Here is an 18,469-nt window from a genome sequence, read left to right on the forward strand (position 1 = left end):
CAAAATGTCTTTTATTGCTTTTTTATGTTTTCTTATCAAGGAAATAGATAAGATTTATGCATTATATGTGGTTATTATACCTTTTTGGTTTCTTCAAATCTAGAGCACTCAAGCTCACCATTTTTGTTTCTCGTGAGACTTTTCTTTGAAGAGTCCATACAAGCAGTCTTGTAGAGTATGCCACACTCTGGATTTGCCTGATTGTTTCCTAACAATAAAATATTCAGATTAAATATTTTCTGGCAAGAATATTATATAGGTGATATAATATACTTCTTTGCTTCATATCAAGAGATATATTACTGTATGTATAACTTACGTAGAGTAAAATTCGTTGTTTGTTATACATTTCTGTGTTTTGAAAAATGCAGTCTTGTAATCACCATGGTAATCAAGATAATAATAGTTTTAGCACCCCAAAAGTTTCCTTATGATCCTTGTAGTTATCCCTTTTCCCTATCCTGAGTCTTGGCAATTACTAATCTATTTTCTGTCCCTATAGTTCTGCCTTTTCCAGAATGTCATGTGAATAGCATCATTTTATGATTTTTCTTAATTTTTGGTTTTCAGCAGCGGTTCATTTATGATGTATCTTGGCATCCTTTACTTTGCATTTATCCTGTTTGTGGTTTACTGAGCTTCTTGAATTTGTAAATTTATGTCTTTGTCAAATTTGGGAAGTTTTTAGCCAATATTTCTTTCAAATATTGTTTCTGCTTCAATTGCTTTCTCCTTCCTTTCCTCTGAATCTCCAGTGACTCATATGTTAGTTCTTTTCCTTTTACCCGCAGATTTTGAGGTTCTCTTCCCCTTTTTCCCTTCTTTTTCTTTGGTATTCTTCTGATTAGATAGTTCCTATTGATCTGTCTTTAAGTTCACTGTTTCTTTTCATCTCCTTGTTTCTATTGAGTACATCTAATAAATTTTTTATTTCTGAAATTTTAAAGTTCTAAAATTTCTAATTATGATCTTATTTTAAAAAATTTTTAAAATTTTTCTCATAAGAATTTCTGTCTTTATATCTACATTTACTTTTACCTCATGGAAAATAGTTAAAAATCCATCTGGGTTATCACAGGATTGGCATCTGTTGATTATCTTTTTTCCTTGATACATAATCACATTTTTTGGTTGTTTGTCCAGTGATTTTTGGAGTGTATTTGAGACCTTTTGGGTGTCATGTTGTGTAGATTCTGCATTCTGTTATATCTTCTGGAGACTGGTTTTTTGGGGGTTTTGTTTGTTTTTTAAATATTCAGCCCAATTAGCTTTAGGCTGCAGTTTTCTCTCACCTTCTGTGTGGGCTGTGGTTCTAATCTCAGTTCAGCTTTCAAAGCTTTTGCCATGTTGCTATGGAGTTGTCTTGTGCCTGCCACTTAGGGGTTAGTCTAAGACTTGGGCAACAGTTTGAAATTGTAGTTCGGTTCTCAGAGTCTTTGCTGTGCTGCCGTTGGTCTTTTCTCTATGTGGAAGCTAAGGGGGGTAGCTTGAGACTTGGGTGCAACTTCTAAGCTGAGCTCCATTCTCCAAGCCTTTGCCCTGCTGCTTTGCACTATCTGTCCTATGCTTGGACAGCTCGGAGGTGAGCCCAGTTTGTATAGGTTTATATAAACCAGAGCGAGAGGATCCTCTTTCTGTGTCTCCCTTCTCTCAGATTCTCCGCACACTCCGTGACGTGAGAGTCCCTCTTCCTTGGTTCCCTGCTAGAAAGACTGGCTTTCTTGTAGAACTTTTAAGGGAAGTTTTTGCTCCACCTCTCCATGACAGGGGCTCACCCTGAGGCAAAACTCTGAGAGAAAAGGGAAAACAAAAAAGCAAGAAACTTTACCTCTTGTGGTTGCTTCTCATTTCTATAATTCTCTGCTCCTGTTTACTTTTCACAGTCCTCAGGTAGTTGCTTTTTGTGTTTTGTCTAGAGTTTTTTGTTGTAATCAGCAGAAATAGAGCTTATCCTGCCATGCTGGAAATGGATCTTATTGTATGTTTTTAATATCTTTTAGATTTGGAAAAATTTGGATAGTGAAAATATTACACTAATTTTTAAAATAACTATTTATGACTGTATCTTAAGTCATTTAAGGCATTATTTAACATAGTGATAATATTACATAAAGCTAATTTTTTCAGATTATTGGGATATTTTCACAGGGCTAAAGAAGGAATGCTTAGATTCTTGGATCTCTGTAGTCTTATTTTGATTCTCTCTTTAGACTTGTTTGTCTACTCTTGTTAAGAATAAAGTTAACTGCTTTACTTGAATCGTCTTTATATGATTATTTGGAGGAAGGAAATTAATTTTCCTGATTTCTTATGGAAACTTGCTCTTTTAATACTTTGTGAATAAATTGAGAGTAGAAGGTGAAAGAAATTATAAGTATTTACATTTTTTTAAATTTTTATTTTTATTATTTTTTCTTAATTTTATTTTGTCTATATACAATGTGGTTGATTATTGTGGCCCATTACCGAAACCCCCCTCCCTCTTCCCTCTCCCCCCTCCCACCCAACAATGTCCTTTCTCTTTGCTTGTTGTATCAACTTCAAGGAATTGTAGTTGTTATGTCTTCTTCTCCCGCCGCCTGGTTTTTTTGTGTGTGTGTGTGTGTGTGTGTGTGTGTGTGTGTGTGTGAATTTATTTATTTATTTTTAGCTCCCACCAATAAGTGAGAACATGTGGTATTTCTCTTTCTGTGCCTGACTCGTTTCACTTAATATAATTCTCTCAAGGTCCATCCATGTTGTTGCAAATGGCAGTATTTCATTCGTTTTTATACCTGAGTAGTATTCCATTGTGTAGATGTACCACATTTTCCGTATCCACTCATCTGATGATGGACATTTGGGCTGGTTCCAACTCTTGGCTATTGTAAAGAGTGCTGCAATGAACATTGGGGAAAAGGTATACCTTTGACTTGATGATTTCCATTCCTCTGGGTATATTCCCAGCAGTGGGATAGCTGGGTCATATGGCAGATCTATCTGCAATTGTTTGAGGAACCTCCATAACATTTTCCATAGAGGCTGCACCATTTTGCAGTCCCACCAACAATGTATGAGAGTTCCTTTTTCTCCGCAACAACCTCGCCAGCATTTATCGTTCAAAATCTTTTGGATTTTAGCCATCCTAACTGGGGTGAGATGGTATCTCAGTGTAGTTTTGATTTGCATTTACCGGATGCTGAGTGATGTTGAGCATTTTTTCATGTCTGTTGGCCATTTGTATATCTTCCTTCGAGAAATGCCTCCTTAGCTCTTTTGCCCATTTTTTAATTGGGTTGCTTGTTTTTTTCTTGTAAAGTTGTTTGAGTTCCTTGTATATTCTGGATATTAATCCTTTGTCAGATGTATATTTTGCAAATATTTTCTCCCACTCTGTTGGTTGTCTTTTAACTCTGTAAATTGTTTATTTTGCTGTGCAGAAGCTCTTTACTTTGATATAATCCCATTTGTTTATTTTTCCTTTGGTTGCCCGTGCTTTTGGGGTCATATTCATGAAGTCTGTGTCCAGTCCTATTTCCTGAAGTGTCTCTCCTATGTTTTCTTTAAGAATTTTTATTGTTTCAGGGTGTATATTTAATTCTTTAATCCATTTTGAGTTGACTTTAGTGTATGGTGAAAGGTATGGGTCTAGTTCTATTCTCCTGCATATTGATATCCAGTTCTCCCAGCACCATTTGCTGAAGAGGCAGTCTCTTCCCCAGTGTCTAGGCTTGGTGCCTTTGTCAAAGATCAGATGGCTGTAGGTGTGTGGGTTGATTTCTGGATTCTCTATTCTATTCCATTGATCATTGTGTCTGTTATTATGCCAGTACCATACTGTTTTGGTTATTATAGCTTTGTAGTGTAGTTTAAAGTCAGGTAGTGTTATGCCTCCAGCTTTATATTTTTTGTTCACTGTTGCTTTGGCTGTGCGTGGTCTTTTTTTATTCCATATAAGTGTCTGGATAGTACTTTCCATTTCTGAGAAAAATGTCATTGGAATTTTGATAGGGATTGCATTAAATTTGTATATCACTTTGGGTTGTATGGACATTTTCACTATGTTGATTCTTCCAATCCAAGAGCATGGGATATCTTTCCATCTTCTTGTATCCTCTCTAATTTCTCTCAGCAGTAGTTTTTAGTTCTCATTATAGAGATTTTTCACCTCCTTGGTTAACTCAATTCCTAAGTATTTTATTTTTTTGGTGGCTATTGTAAATGGGCAGGCTTTCTTGATTTCTTGTTCTGCATGTTCACTTTTGGAGAAAAGAAATGCTACTGATTTTTGTGTGTTGATTTTGTATCCTGCTACTGTGCTGAAATCATTTATCAATTCCAACAGTTTTTTTGTAGAGGTTTTAGGCTATTCGATATATACGATCATGTCATCTGCAAACAGGGACAGTTTGACTTCATCTTTTCCAATCTGGATGCCCTTTATTTCCTTCTCTTCTCTGACTGCTCTGGCTAGTACTTCCAACACTATGTTGAATAGGAGTGGTGAGAGTGGGCATCCTTGTCTAGTTCCTGTTCTTAAAGGAAAAGCTTTCAGCTTTTCCCCATTCAGGATGATATTGGCAGTGGGTTTATCATATATGGCTTTAATTATGTTGAGATACTTTCCGTCTATACCTAACTTATAGAGGGTCTTTGTCATGAATGAGTGCTGAATTTTATCAAATGCTTTTTCAGCATCTATAGAGATGATCATATGGTCCTTGTGTTTGATTTTATTAATATGGTGTATCACATTTATTGATTTGCGTATGTTGAGCCAACCTTGCATCCCTGGGATGAATCCCACTTGATCGTGGTGAATAATTTTACATATGTGTTGCTGTATTCTGTTTGCTGGTATTTTAGTGAGGATTTTTGCCTCTATATTCATCAAGGATATCGGCCTGCAGTTTTCTTTTTTGGTTATATCTTTACCTGGTTTTGGTATCAGGATGATGTTTGCTTCATAGAATGAGTTTTGGAGATTTGCGTCTATTTCAATCTTTTGGAATAGTTTGTAAAGAGTCAGTGACAATTCCTGTTTGAATGTTTGGTAAAATTCTGCTGTGAATCCATCTGGTCCTGGGCTTTTCTTTGTTGGGAGCTTTCTGATAACAGCTTCAGTCTCCTATTGTTATTGGTCTGTTCAGATTTTCTACATCTTCATGGCTCAGTTTTGGGAGCTTGTGTGTGTCCAGAAATTTATCCATTTCCTCCAGATTTTCAAATTTGTTGGCGTATAGTTGTTTATAGTAGTCTCGAATTATTCCTTGTATTTCAGATGCATCAGTTGTCATATCGCCTTTTTCATTTCTAATTTTTGTTATTTGAATCTTCTCTCTTCTTTTTTTGTTAGCCATGCTAATGGTTTGTCAATTTTATTTATCTTTTCAAAAAACCAACTTTTTGATTCATTGATCTTTTGTATTGTTTTTTGGGTTTCAATTTCATTAAGTTCTGCTCTGATCGATCTTAATGATTTCTTTCTGTCTGCTTACTTTAGGTTTGGATTGTTCTTGTTTTTCTAGATCTTTAAGGTGAAGTGTTAGGTTGTTCACTTGCCATCTTTCCATTCTTCTAAGGTGAGCATTTAATGCAATAAATTTCCCCCTTCATACTGCTTTTGCAGTATCCCACAGGTTTTGGTATGATGTATCATTATTTTCATTAGTTTCAATAAATTTTTTGATTTCCTGCTTGATTTCTTCTTGGACCCATATGTCATTAAGTAGAATGCTGTTTAATTTCCATGTGTTTGTATAGTTTCCAGAATTTCGTTTGTTATTGATTTCTAGTTTTAATCCATTGTGGTCTGAGAAAATACATGGGATAATTCCAATTTTTTTGAATTTGTTGAGACTTGATTTGTGACCTAATATGTGATCTATCCTGGAGAATGATCCATGTGCTGATGAGAAGAATGAATATTCTGAGGTTGTTGGATGGAATGTTCTGTAGATATCTGCCAAGTCCAATTGGTCTAGAGTATTGTTTAGATCTTGTTTTTCTCTGCTGATTCTTTGCCTAGATGATCTGTCCAATATTGACAGTGGGGTGTTCAGGTCCCCTGCTATTATGGTATTAGTGTCTATTTCCTTCTTTAGGTCTAATAGAGTTTGTTTTATAAATCTGGCTGCTCCAACATTGGGTGCGTACTTATTTATGATTGTTATGTCTTCTTGATGGATCAGTCCTTTTATCATTACGTAGTGTCCCTCATTGTCTCTTTTTATGGTTTTCAGTTTAAAGTCTACTTTGTCAGATATAAGAATAGTTACTCTAGCTCGTTTTTCTTTTCTGTTTGCATGGTAAATCTTTTTCCATCCTTTCACTCTTGGACTATGTGAGTGTTTATGGGTGAGGTGGGTCTCTTGAAGGCAGCATATACTTGGGTCCTCCTTTTTAATCCAGTCAGCCAGTCTGTGTCTTTTGATTGGGGAATTTAAGCCTTTTACATTAAGAGTTGTTATTGAAAAGTGTTGATTTATTCCTAGCATTTTATTGATTGTTGTTTGGTTGTCTTAGGTGTCTTTTGTTCTTTGCTTTCTAATTTACTGTTTGTTTTCTGTGTTTGTTGGTTCCTTAGGTTGTAGATAGCCTTTTTGTTTGTTTGTTTTCTCTTCATGAATGCCATTTTTATTATACTAGTGGGTTTTGATTTTTCTTGAGTTTTTATGGCAGTGGTAGTTATTTTTCAGGAACCAAACCCAGAACTCCCTTGAGAATTTCTTGTAAGGGTGGTCGTGTGGTGGGGAACTCTCGCAGTTTTTGCCTGTCTTAGAAATATACTATTTGCCCTTCATTTCAGAAGGATAGCCTTGCAGGGTAGAGTATTCTTGGCTGACAATCTCTGTCTTTTAGTATTTTGAATGTATCATCCCATTCGTTTCTGAGTTTTAGATGAAAAGTCTGATGTTAGCCTGATTGGGGCTCCCTTATAGGTGATTTGACGCTTCTCTCTTGCAGCTTTTAAGATTCTCTCTTTGTCTTTGAGTTTTGCCAATTTGACTATAACATGTCTTGGAGAAGACCTTTTTGTGTTGAATACGTTTGGAGATCGTTGACCTTCCTGGATCTGAAGATCTGTGATTTTTCCTATACCTGAGAAGTTTTCTGCAACTGTTTTGTTGAATATGTTTTCAATGCAATCTCCTTTTTCTCCCCTTCTGGAATACCCATGACTCGGATATTTGAGCGCTTAAGGTTGCCTGATATCTCTGTAGATTTTCTTCAATGCCTTTGATTCTTTTTTCTTTTTTTTTGTCTGCCTGTGTTATTTCAAACAGCCCATCTTCAAGTTCAGAGGTTCTCTCTTCAACTTCCACAAGCCTGCTGGTTAAACTCTCCATTGTGTTTTTTATTTCGCTGAATAACTTCTTCAGTTCGGCAAGTTCTACATTTTTTTTCAGGGCATTGATTTCCTTGTACATTTCCTCTTTCAGGTCCTGTATACTCTTCCTCCCTTCATCATGATGTCTAGCTGAGTTTTCTTGTATCTCATTCAGTTTCCTTAGAATTACACTCGAAATTCCTTGTCAGTCATTTCAAGGGCTTCTTGTTGTGTAGGATCTAGAGCTTGAGATTTATTAACTTTTGGTGGTGTACTTTCTTGATTTTTTGTATTTCTGGTATCTTTTCTTTGATGTTTATTCATTGTGGCAGGGGGTTTTACAGTTCACGGTTTTGACACTATTGATTAAGATGTTGCTGTGGTTGCCAATTTGGTATGGCTACCTCAGTGACTCCCTGTTCTGTGAGCTCTGGCCTAGAGTGCTGGGATGCACCGAGGCACTGCAGAGCGTGTGGTCTCTGCAGAGCGTGTGGTCTCTGCAGAGCTTCCCCTTCTCCTGCATGATGTCTCCCTGCTCTGTGCATGCTATGCCGGGCTTGGCATGGTGCGGGTGGCAGTGGTGAAGCCTACCTGCTGCTGGATCGTGCAGCGGTGGCCCCCCTACAGGGTGTGTGGACTCTACGGAGCTTCTGTCTCCCTTGCTGGATGACTCTGTGCTCCATACACATTGGGCCGGGCTGCTGGATTGCACTGCAGCAGTGTGGACCCCGTGGAGTTCCTGCCTCCCCTGCCGGATGTCTCCCCACTCTGTGCGCACTGGGCTTGGCTGGGAATGAAGCCGGGTGACGGCAGTGAAGCCTACCTGCTGGATCACACAGTGTTGGCCCCGCAGGACGTGTGGTCTCCGCAGAGCTTCTGCCTCTCCCGCTGGATGTCTCCCTGTCTCGGCCCACGGGTTGATTTGCTTCCAGGTCCAGGGATGGGCGGGTGGGTCGGGGGTCAGAAGCCACGGTCCGTGCTGCAGCCCGGGGTGGCGCACGCTGGCCTAGGCCTCCATGCTTCCATGTCTGCGGCTGCGGCTGTAACGTGGGCTGCGGTGCACCGGCCAGTCGTGCGCACGGGTTGGGGGAAGGTTCCCGGTTCTCGGCAGGGTAAAGACACCCTTTCGAAGCCGTTCGTTTGTGCTGATTCTGCTACAGCTGCATCTGGCGCGGGCCTCAGGCTGCTTCTACTCGTGGCGGAAAAGCGGCGGGCAGCTCTCCTCTTCCGCCATCTTGACCAAGATTTACTTTTGGAGGCTGGGAAGTCGAGGGTCCAGAGGGCACATCTGGTGAGGGCCTTCTTGCTGGTGGGGAGTCTCTGAAGAGTTCTGAGGTGGTGAAGGATATCACATGGCAAGACGGATGAGAGGACTCTATTTTAATAGTTTTTAAAATGTCTTTACAAATCCTAAAGTGTTATTTCTTCTAAGAAGTTCATGAAAAAGATAAAAGGACTCTGATAGGTACTCTGGAACACAGGCCTCTGCTGATGACTTGGAAAGTATTCAGTTGGACTCGCCCAGACCCCTGTAGTCGCCGTGTCCTCCAAGTTCCGGGCTCTGTGTCCCAGACGCTCCAGGGTCTGAGGAAAGGAAAGGCGATCCTCCGCCTCCTTCGCCTCCTCTTCTAGAGCCGCCGCCGCCGCCGCCGCCGCCGCCGCCGCCGCCGCCGCCGCCGCCGCCGCCGCCGCCGTCGCCGTGCTCCTCCTAAGTATTTACATTTTAAATCTAAAACATGAAAATTCCATTTCAATGTAAGTAGAGGAGAAGTTGATTTGAATGATTTATAAAACTGATTACGGGAAGTCAAATAGTTGGGAAATCAGAGAAATTCTGTATTTAACATTTTTTGAGATGTAAAGCTGGCATCAGAAATTTTAGCTACTTCATGAGAAGAAGAAAATTCGTTTGTTCTATCTATGGAAAATTTCTTGTACTCCTTAAGGACAATGTAAACCTTACTACACTTTAATCAGTAAAGTTATAAATAGCTTATTAGTCTCTTGAAAAGAATCAGAAATCCTTTATTGTTTTATTATTTCATGATGTCAAATAGAAAATATTTCAGTGAGTTTCTGTCCATGAGTCCTTCTGCACAGAAGCAGAAAATAAACTTATTGCTACTTAATTTGTATGATAATATGTTTTAATTGGTATTTCACAAATGCTTTTGATGTTTTATTCTTACTTTGGATTACATGGTTTTTAAGTTATTTGCTGCATTAGTCACCTATGCTTAAATACCCTTATTAAAGTTTTTGTCATTGAAGAAGTTTTAATTTTTAATTAATTTACATTTGATGGCATTTGTGGTATGAAAAATCTTTACCTAATTTTTAGATCAGGTGGCTTTTTTTCCTCCTAGCAACATGATGCAGAAGTTGAACACTTAACTGAAGTTCTTAAGGAAAGGAATAAAGAAAGAAAGAGACTGAGGTCCTCTTTTGATGCATTAAAAGAATTAAATGATAACTTAAAAAAACAGGTAAGACCTATTTTAAGTAAGGCATCCTAAGAACTATATTTTATATTTAACAAATTATGTCAGTCTTAGAACATATTTCAACTGGAGAAAATTTTGATTAAATTTATTTGGTAGCCTTATTATAAAATACTTCCAAATATGAATGAAATATTCTTGAGCTCTTGGTTTGTCCTTTTCATCTATTCTGGCAATCAACTGAAATGTGGATAATTTGAATTAAAAAAAAAATATAAGAGCATTACTAGGTTAAAAACAAGCAAAAGAAATAAACCTGGTAACCTGAGAACTGATGACCTTTTATGTACTGATTTCTGGTTTTAAGTATAAGTATATTTTTGTAACTGCTTTTACACACCACTACTTATTCAACATTCATTTATTTTCTAAATACGTACTATAAGCTGAGCACTGTATGAGACTCGGGTCCTCCATGTTGCTCGTAGTCTCATGGAGTATAGACTGGTGTCACATTGCACTGCAGTTATTTATGTAAGTGGTATAATTTAGGTCATTGCATACTAAAGTTGCATAACAAATATTTTTATGAGTTGTGTCTTTTATTTGCCTTTCTCTGCTAGTTTTTGGCCAGAAATATGTGAAAATGAGGTAGTGTGTTGAAGAGACACAGGAGAATTATTACATGTGTATTTGATTGTTGGGAGGAGGAGTAGATGTAAAGAAATTGGGGTAAACCCAATCACTTTAAAAATTAAAGCATTGGGCCAAGGTTTATGGATTTTGAAATGTAACTAAACTTACAGTAGGAGATAATTTGCCTCCAAGAATTCCTTGGCCAGCTGTCTGTCCTTCCATCCTGTTTCTGCTTTTGATTCCCTTTAGTCTCTACTGGTTTTAACCCTCCTCTTTGACAGTGGTACCTAAATACCCTATTTCTCACTTGATTTAATTCTTTGGCTTTCCTGAATTAATTTATGGCCTCCCACAGTTAGACAATGGCTGTGACTGACATTACCTGTCTGGAAGCCTACTTTATTTCTGGAGAGAGAACTTCTTCCCATCACACCCTCAGTCTAGCACCCTCTTGTGAGAAGGGTTTTTTAAACTGCTAGCATAGGTATATTGTTGCCCATTATTATCTCTTAGGTTTTTATAATCCTTAATAATTTTGCATGTGTTTGAATAGGTGTGTGGTGATTGGGATGGATATGTGGGTTATTAAGTGATTGGACCTGTTGATAATTGGATTAATGAGCTAGTATGTCCAAACTGAAAGAGCTTGGGAGAAACTCTTTGATACCAAGTGGCAGATTGCTTTTTTACTATTACTTTGCTCAGAATAGATCAGGAGTTAGCAAACTTTTTCTTTTAATGGCCAGATAATAAATATTTTGGGTTTTGTGGGCTGTATGGTCTCTGTCACAGTGACTCAACTCTACCATCAAAGAGCAAAAGCAGCCATAGGCAATAAGTAAGTGAATGAGTGTGGCTATATTCCAGAATGACTTGTAAAAAAATGAGCAGATTTGGCCTACAGGCCTTAGTCTGGCATGATGAATGATATATGCTTCGAAATTGCTGAGTAAAAAGATACATTATGAGGGTCTTCAAAAAGTTCATGGAAAATGCCTATTATGAAAAAACTATGCAAGGATTGCAAAATGTTCTTTGCACCAAAAAAAATTTGTACTAACTTGTTAGAACATGTCTGAACAGGAGTTGTTAGTTTGAAGTACCAAGAAGGGATAAGACATCAGTTTGAAAACAGCCCCTAGCAACATGAACTCTGCCAAAATTGAAGCAAAAACACACATCAAATTTATGGTGAAGCTTGGGTGGAAGAATGGTGAAATCATTGATGCTTTATGAACAGTTTGTAAGGACAGTGCCCCAAAGAAATCAGCAGTTTACAAATGGATAACTTGTTTAAGAAGGGACAAGACAATGTTGAAGATGAAGCCTGCAGCGGCAGACCATCCACATCAATTCGTGAGGGAAAAAATAAATCTTGTTCATGCCCTAATTGAAGAGGACCCACGATTAACAACAGAAATGACAGCCAAAACCACAGACATCTCAGCTGGTTCAGTTTACACAATTCTCAGTGAAAATTAAAGTTGATCAAACTTTCTGCTGGATGGGTGCCAAAACTGTTGCAACCAGATCAGCTGCAGACAAGTGCAGAGCTTTCAATGGAAATTTCAGACAAGTGGAATGAAGATCCTGAAGCAGTTCTTTAAAGAATTGTAACAGGAGATGAATTATGGGTTTACCAGTATGATCCTGAAGGCAAAGCACAATCAAAGCCATGGCTACCAAGAGGTGGAATTGGGTCCAGTCAAAGAAAAGGTGGGTCGGTCAAAAGCAAAGGTCATGGCAATAATTTTTTGAGATGCTGAAGGCATTTTGCTTGTTGACTTCCTGGAGGGCAAAAGAATGATAACATCTGCTTATGACGAGAGTGTTTTCAGAAAGTTAGCCAAAGCTTTAGCAGAAAAATGCCTGGGAAAGCTCCACCAGAGCTTCTATACCATGACAATGCTCCTGCTCGTTCCTCTAATCAAATGAGGGCAATCTTGTGAGAGTTTTGTTGGGAAATCATCAGTCATCCACCATACAGTCCTGATTTGGCTCCTTGACTGGTTTTTATTTCCTAATCTTAAAAAAAAATCTTCAGAAGGCACCCATTTTTCTTCAGCTCACACTGTAAAATAGACTGCATTGACATGGTTAAATTCCGAGGATCCTCAGTTCTTAAGGAATGGACTAAATGGCTGGTATCATTGCTTACAAAAGTGTCCTGAACTTGATGTAGCTTATATCAAGAAATAAAATTTATATTTTTTGTTTTTATCTTTTAAAGTCACTTTTTGAAGTCCTCTCATACTTCTGAGACTGACTTAAATAGCAATTTATGATAGCAAAGGATATATATTTGCTTCAATTATAATAATTTAAAAGCATTTCCCATTAAGACTTGCCAAGTTGAAGAGACAAGGATTAATGTTCAAGACCTATCGAGGGGAGAGAGACCCAGTGAATGCCTCTGGATCTCAATTGAAAGGACCAGTGATACGTACAAAAGATAACACAACAACGTGAGATTTAGTCCAGGAAAACAACAAAGGTGGTTTAACACTTGAAAATTAGCATACTGAGGCTTCTGGTCAAGATGGTGGAATAGGCGGTCCCCACCGTCACTCCATCCGACAAATCAACCAATTCACAACTATATAAAAAAGCAACAACAGCCAAGCTCGGGCTGCTAGAGCTCAGGTGAAGAGGAGGAGAGACCTACGGAGTATATGAAGGCGGGAGAAGCCACGATGAGAGAAAGAAAAAACTGCTCTATTTTGTGCTGCAGCTACTTTAAGGCTGGAACTGCTGAGCGCATGGAGCAGGAGCTGGCAAAAGCCACAGCTGTGCCTGTCAGATGGAGTTGCTTGGACGCGGCAGGGGAGAAGAGGGCCTTGGTGGTCCCCAGGCCAGCAAGACCACTAATAGGATTCCCGTGGACCCACATAGGCGCAAGGAGCTACAACAGCTGAAAAAATGGAGCCACTCAGAGGCCAGTGAGTCATCGCAAGGGACTGGCTCACGGCCTGTCCCGTGGAAAGTGTTTGCAGCACAAGCGGTGGGGAAGATGGGCTCACCAGCGGAACACTGGGGCACAGCAAGGACAGCTGATCTGCATCCTAATAAGCATAGGACCATTTAGAGGAGACTGGTCAGGAACGTAGAATTGCATGGGGTGCAGTTTGATGAAAAGGCACAGGCCCAGATCAGTTACTATACAACTCAGGTGCACTGAATCTCTGGAGAGCTGGAAGTGCCTATAAAGTCAACCATTATAACCTGTGCTGCACAAAAAGCCTTCCCTAGGGAAGCAGCAGCAAAGCAGCAATTTATCTAAACCACAGAGCTCAAGTACTAGTCCCAACAGAAGTTCCCCCACTTTAGAAGTAAGCAAAGGACAAAAAATTAGTTCTGGCTCAGACACGTGGCCAGTGCCTCGGGTCCACCCTGGGAACATGCGGCATGGATCTGGGAACGTGAGGCATGGAGTTGGGGACTGGACACCCCTCCCACAACCAGGCACACCGCCAGTGTCAAGGAGCATGCCAAAAACATCATCTCCGTGTGAGTGGCCCACTACAGCCACCACAATAACCATGGCTGCCGTGAAAGTGGCTAGATGCCACAACCATGCAGGTGGTCTACCAGCCACTGGAGTGCATTGACACAAGGAGAATCACCGGTAGAGATAAAGAAAAGAAGAAGTCTCTCTCCACAAAGCCCATTCCAGAGTGACAGAAGAAATATCTGCTCTATAATAACATTGGGGGACCTGATCACACCTCTCAGCATTGGACAGATCTAGGCAGCAGATCAATAGAGTAACCATTATTCTTTCAGAAGGAGAGAAGAAATCTAGGGTAATTAGAGGTGGAAGAGGGAGAAGTGGGGATGGGGAGAGATTGGACAAGGGCCATAAAGAATAATTATGATTTGTAACAAGATATATGCTAATAATATTGATTTGATCAATATATCTATCTCAATGTTGAACCCCCAAAATATGTATAATCAATTTTGATTCAATAAAAATAAAAAAATAAAAAAAATTAGCATACTATCTGATAAAAGGATAAAAATCATATGCTGGTTTCTGTTGATACAAAATTCAGCAACAACTCACGATAATTTGTAATAGAAGAGAACTACTTAATTCTGATAGAGTAGCTACAAAAAAATTAAACAACAAAATCATACTTAATGGTAAGTTATTGAAAGCTTTTACCTCTGAGCTCAGAACAAAATAAAGGCCCTTGCTATCACTACTTCTGTTGAACATTGCAATGAAAATCCCAGTCAGTGCAATAAGAAAAAAAGTAAAAGGATTGGAAAAGAGAAATAATTATTATTCACAGATGACATGATTATATAACTGTGTACATAGATATACAAAAGAGTATACAGACATACTGTTTGAATTAATAAGCAAATTTAGGAAAATCTCTAAGTTCAATATTATATAGAAATCAAGTGTATTTCTATATATTAACAACAGTCAAATAGTAAATGCTGTTTATTGAAAGTTACCATTGGTAATATCAAAAATCATTGGCTACCTATGAATAAATCTAAAGAAATAGTTACAAGACATCTATAGTGAAAGGTAGAAAACATTATTAAAAGACACTAAAGAAGATCTAAATAAATGGAAGGATATGTTATGTTTATGGATGGGAAGACTCAATACCGTAAAGGTGTCAGGTCTTCCCATAATAAATATGTGTCTAATCATATTGTTAAATATATTTGATCTCAATAATAACATTGCATTGCGTACTTATGACTTGCATACTTTTCTTTACATGTTATAGTTCAATAAAACTTTTACTTGAAAAACATTTCCCATTAAAATATATGCTTTTAAGACGTCAGGAGTCTTGCAAATTTTTTATAGAATGAAGTAAACTTTCTTAGACACTATTAATGTTTTAGATAAAAATGGTAATTTTAGCTGTGATCTGTAATCACAAATGTTGTCTCTGTTTTGTTACATTAATTGGTTATGTAGACCAGATAGCAGATTGAGAAACCCTTAGTATGAAACTAGTTTAAAGTTTATATTGAAATACAGTATCTAACTTTTTCTTCCTTTAGTTAAATGAAGTAAGTGAAGAAAACAGGAAGATGGAGATTCAGGCTAAAAGAGTTCAAGCTCGTTTAGATAATTTACAGGTGAGTTGCCTGCTCTTCTCTTAAGACACAGATGAATTTTTAAATGATTGACTGGGCTGGCCCGTTAGCTCAGTTGGTTAGAGCGCAGCCTGATAACACTGAGGTCATGGGTTTGGATCCCCATACCAGCCAGCCGCCAAAAAAAAAAAAAAAAGATTGACTTTTGATTTACTCACTTTTGATACAATTGTTTTTTAATTCATGGATATGTACTGTTGCAGAGGAAGTATGAGTTTATGACAATACAGAGATTGAAAGGAAATTCACACGCTGCTCATGAAATGAAAAGTTTAAAGGAAGAAAAAGTACCAATTTCAAAAACTTATAAGGTATGATATGATTGAAAAATTCTCCAGTGGAAAGCCAAGAAAATTTCTCTTGTTGTAAACAAATGAGTCTCGAGGAATTCCCCTTCACCGTCAGCCAACTCATGAGAGTTAGCCTGGGATGGGCTTCCACTTGCTGCTTCTGAATATGGGAGGCTGATTTAGGCAGGGAAATCCCTTACCCGACTGGGCCAGAGCCCTCGCTTCTATCGGATTGTGAGTAATACTCACCAGATAGTACTTAAAGGAAGGAAAAGCTCTTTATTACGGGAGACTCTACCAAGAGACAAGACGGTAAAATCTCAACTCCTCTCTCCCCACCCTCCCCAAGTCCCACCCATCCCTCTCACCCCTGGACCCCTGATTGCCGGGGGAAGGAAGGTTTAATGAGGTTTTGGGATGGAAGCTACAGGCCAGGGGCCAAGTGCAAGTGGTTTTGGGATGGAGGTTACATGAAAGGGGCCAAGTGCAGAATCTCCACATATGACAGTCAGCTGCCTTCTGAGGTAATCGTTAGTGTCACAGCTCCGTCTGGTTTCTGTTCTCATCCTTGATGGATCCAGATGTCCTTGTTTCATTTCCAGCTGAGCTGAGTTCATGTGACTTTGCTGTGTTGTGACTGAATCTTAGTTAATGGTTTAGCACTAACTACAAAGCAAGCAAACAAAGTTATTTTTCCAGAAAGCAAGATAGAGGAGATTTTAAAAAGTGGTTACAGTTACATTGTTCTCGAATCTTTTTTCATTTTTTTTTTTTTTTTGACCGGCAAGGGGATCGCAACCCTCGGCATGGTGTGGTCCGCACCACGACCCGCAGCCTCGGCTCTCCCAGCGCCGCACTCTCCTGAGTGAGCCATGGGGCCAGCCCAGAATCTTTTTTCTTTCGTTTAGCAAACATTCTTTTTTGTATGAAAGGAGTTGCCATAATAGTTCTTTTACAGAGAAATATCTCTAGAATATTTCAAATATATTTCTATTTACAAACAAAACAATATTTTAGCAGTACTTCAGGTAACAGTAACACTGATAAATCACAGGAACTTAAGGTTAATAACGGTTTTATTACTTGGTATGTTTTGATACTCCACAAGCATTCAGTGTTGTTTTTCTAGGGAAACTAACCCATCCCTGAATCAGCCCCATGTATTTCCCCCTCCTAAGAATTTTTTTAACATTTGTATAAATTACATACAGTAACAATGCACAGATCCTTAAGAGTAAAGTTTGCTCTGTTTTGATAAATACTTACACTCATGTAATGTACGACCAAATACAGAACATTTTCACATCCTACAAAATTCCCCTGTGCCCCTTCCTTGTCATTCTTTTCTATCAGAAAGAGTTGTTGCTCTATCACTATAAATTGGTTTTGCCTATTTTAGAACTTTAGTCAATGGAATTGTATAGTATGTAATTGTTTGTATAAGGCTTCTTTTTCTTAGCATGAGTTGGGTGTATCAGTAGTTTATTCCTTTGAATTGCTCAGTATTAATCCGTCATATGACTGTATAACAGTTTATTTATTCTTCTGTTGGTAGACACCTGGGCTGTTTGGAGTTTAGTTTTTTCTATTATGAATAAACCTGCTATGAATATTCATGTACAGAGTTTTTGTAGACATGTTTTCATTTCTCTTTGATATATAGCAGGACTGGAATTTCTGGGTCATAAGGTAAATGCATGTTTTTGTAATGTAGTGGTATCTTATTGCAGGCTTTAACCATTCTGATAAATTTTCAGTTCTTTATGTAAAGTAAATTGGAAAAGGTGGAGATTTTGTGCTCAGGTACTCAAGATGATTGAAGTTCTCCTCTGAAGGCAATTAGTTTCTGTTTGAAATAAATTGAGAAGGTTAAAAAATACTTTTGTTTAGAATAATGTGGTAATTCTATTGTTTATCATTTTGTTTTCAGTCATCTGACTCTGTTTTTGTGGCTTGCTGTCTGCTTTACGTTGCCTTCTCGTTAATTTGCTTTTATATTTTTCTGTCTGCAGATTTTTAAAACACTAATTAAATCTTGCATAGTTCTGTGTTTAATGTAGATGTGTGAAAAATATTGAATACTGAATTCAGTCTAATTAAATTTATAAGTTGAGGTATTTTGCTCTTTTTCCTCCCATTTTGGTAGGCTCTCAGAGAACAGCATTTCTAGAAAAAAAATTTCATATCATGTTTATAAAATGTGATGCTATGAAGAGAAAGAAAGTAACAACTTTTTATGGGAAGAAGAAAATATGATGTTCCATAGTGGAAATTCTTTAGCCTTTGCGACCTTTTGTTAGAATCTTTGTTACGTAGTTCATGCTCTTGAGTTAAGGCCAATTTTATTTTTCTGTCTTATCAAACTTGTACTGAAAACTATTATGAATATTCTTTTAGTAATAAAGTGTAGTTATTTCAGTTTCCTTATTATGTTGGGTTTTCTTGCCTTCTCAGCCAGCAGCATTTAACTTTTTTTTTTTTTCCTGGCAGTTGTTCAATACAGTAACATGTTTTTAAAACTGATAAGGGATGTTTGATTTGGAATTTCTTTTGTTTGTTTGGAAAAGCTCTGTTCTTAAACACATGTTCTAGTGAAATGCTTTAGGTAAATTATTCTAAATCACTTACCAAATTTAAGCTTTGTCTTTGAAGTTTTATGA

The 18,469-nt window shown here is 38.0% G+C and overlaps 1 protein-coding gene across 2 annotated transcripts in view; it reads left to right on the top strand.

The window, feature by feature from the left end:
* Positions 1-18,469, top strand: part of CCDC138 (coiled-coil domain containing 138) — a 108,206-nt gene that overhangs the window by 23,376 nt on the left and 66,361 nt on the right. The window contains exons 7-9 of one of the 2 annotated variants that reach the window (XM_063086551.1): positions 9,676-9,795; positions 15,424-15,501; positions 15,723-15,830. In XM_063086551.1, coding sequence (XP_062942621.1) covers positions 9,676-9,795; positions 15,424-15,501; positions 15,723-15,830 — 306 coding nt within the window. The remainder of the gene's footprint in view (positions 1-9,675; positions 9,796-15,423; positions 15,502-15,722; positions 15,831-18,469) is intronic. The other variant, XM_063086552.1, reaches the window with a different exon arrangement.

The sequence above is a fragment of the Cynocephalus volans genome, chromosome 2 (assembly GCF_027409185.1).
Source record: "Cynocephalus volans isolate mCynVol1 chromosome 2, mCynVol1.pri, whole genome shotgun sequence".
Lineage (NCBI taxonomy): Eukaryota > Metazoa > Chordata > Mammalia > Dermoptera > Cynocephalidae > Cynocephalus > Cynocephalus volans.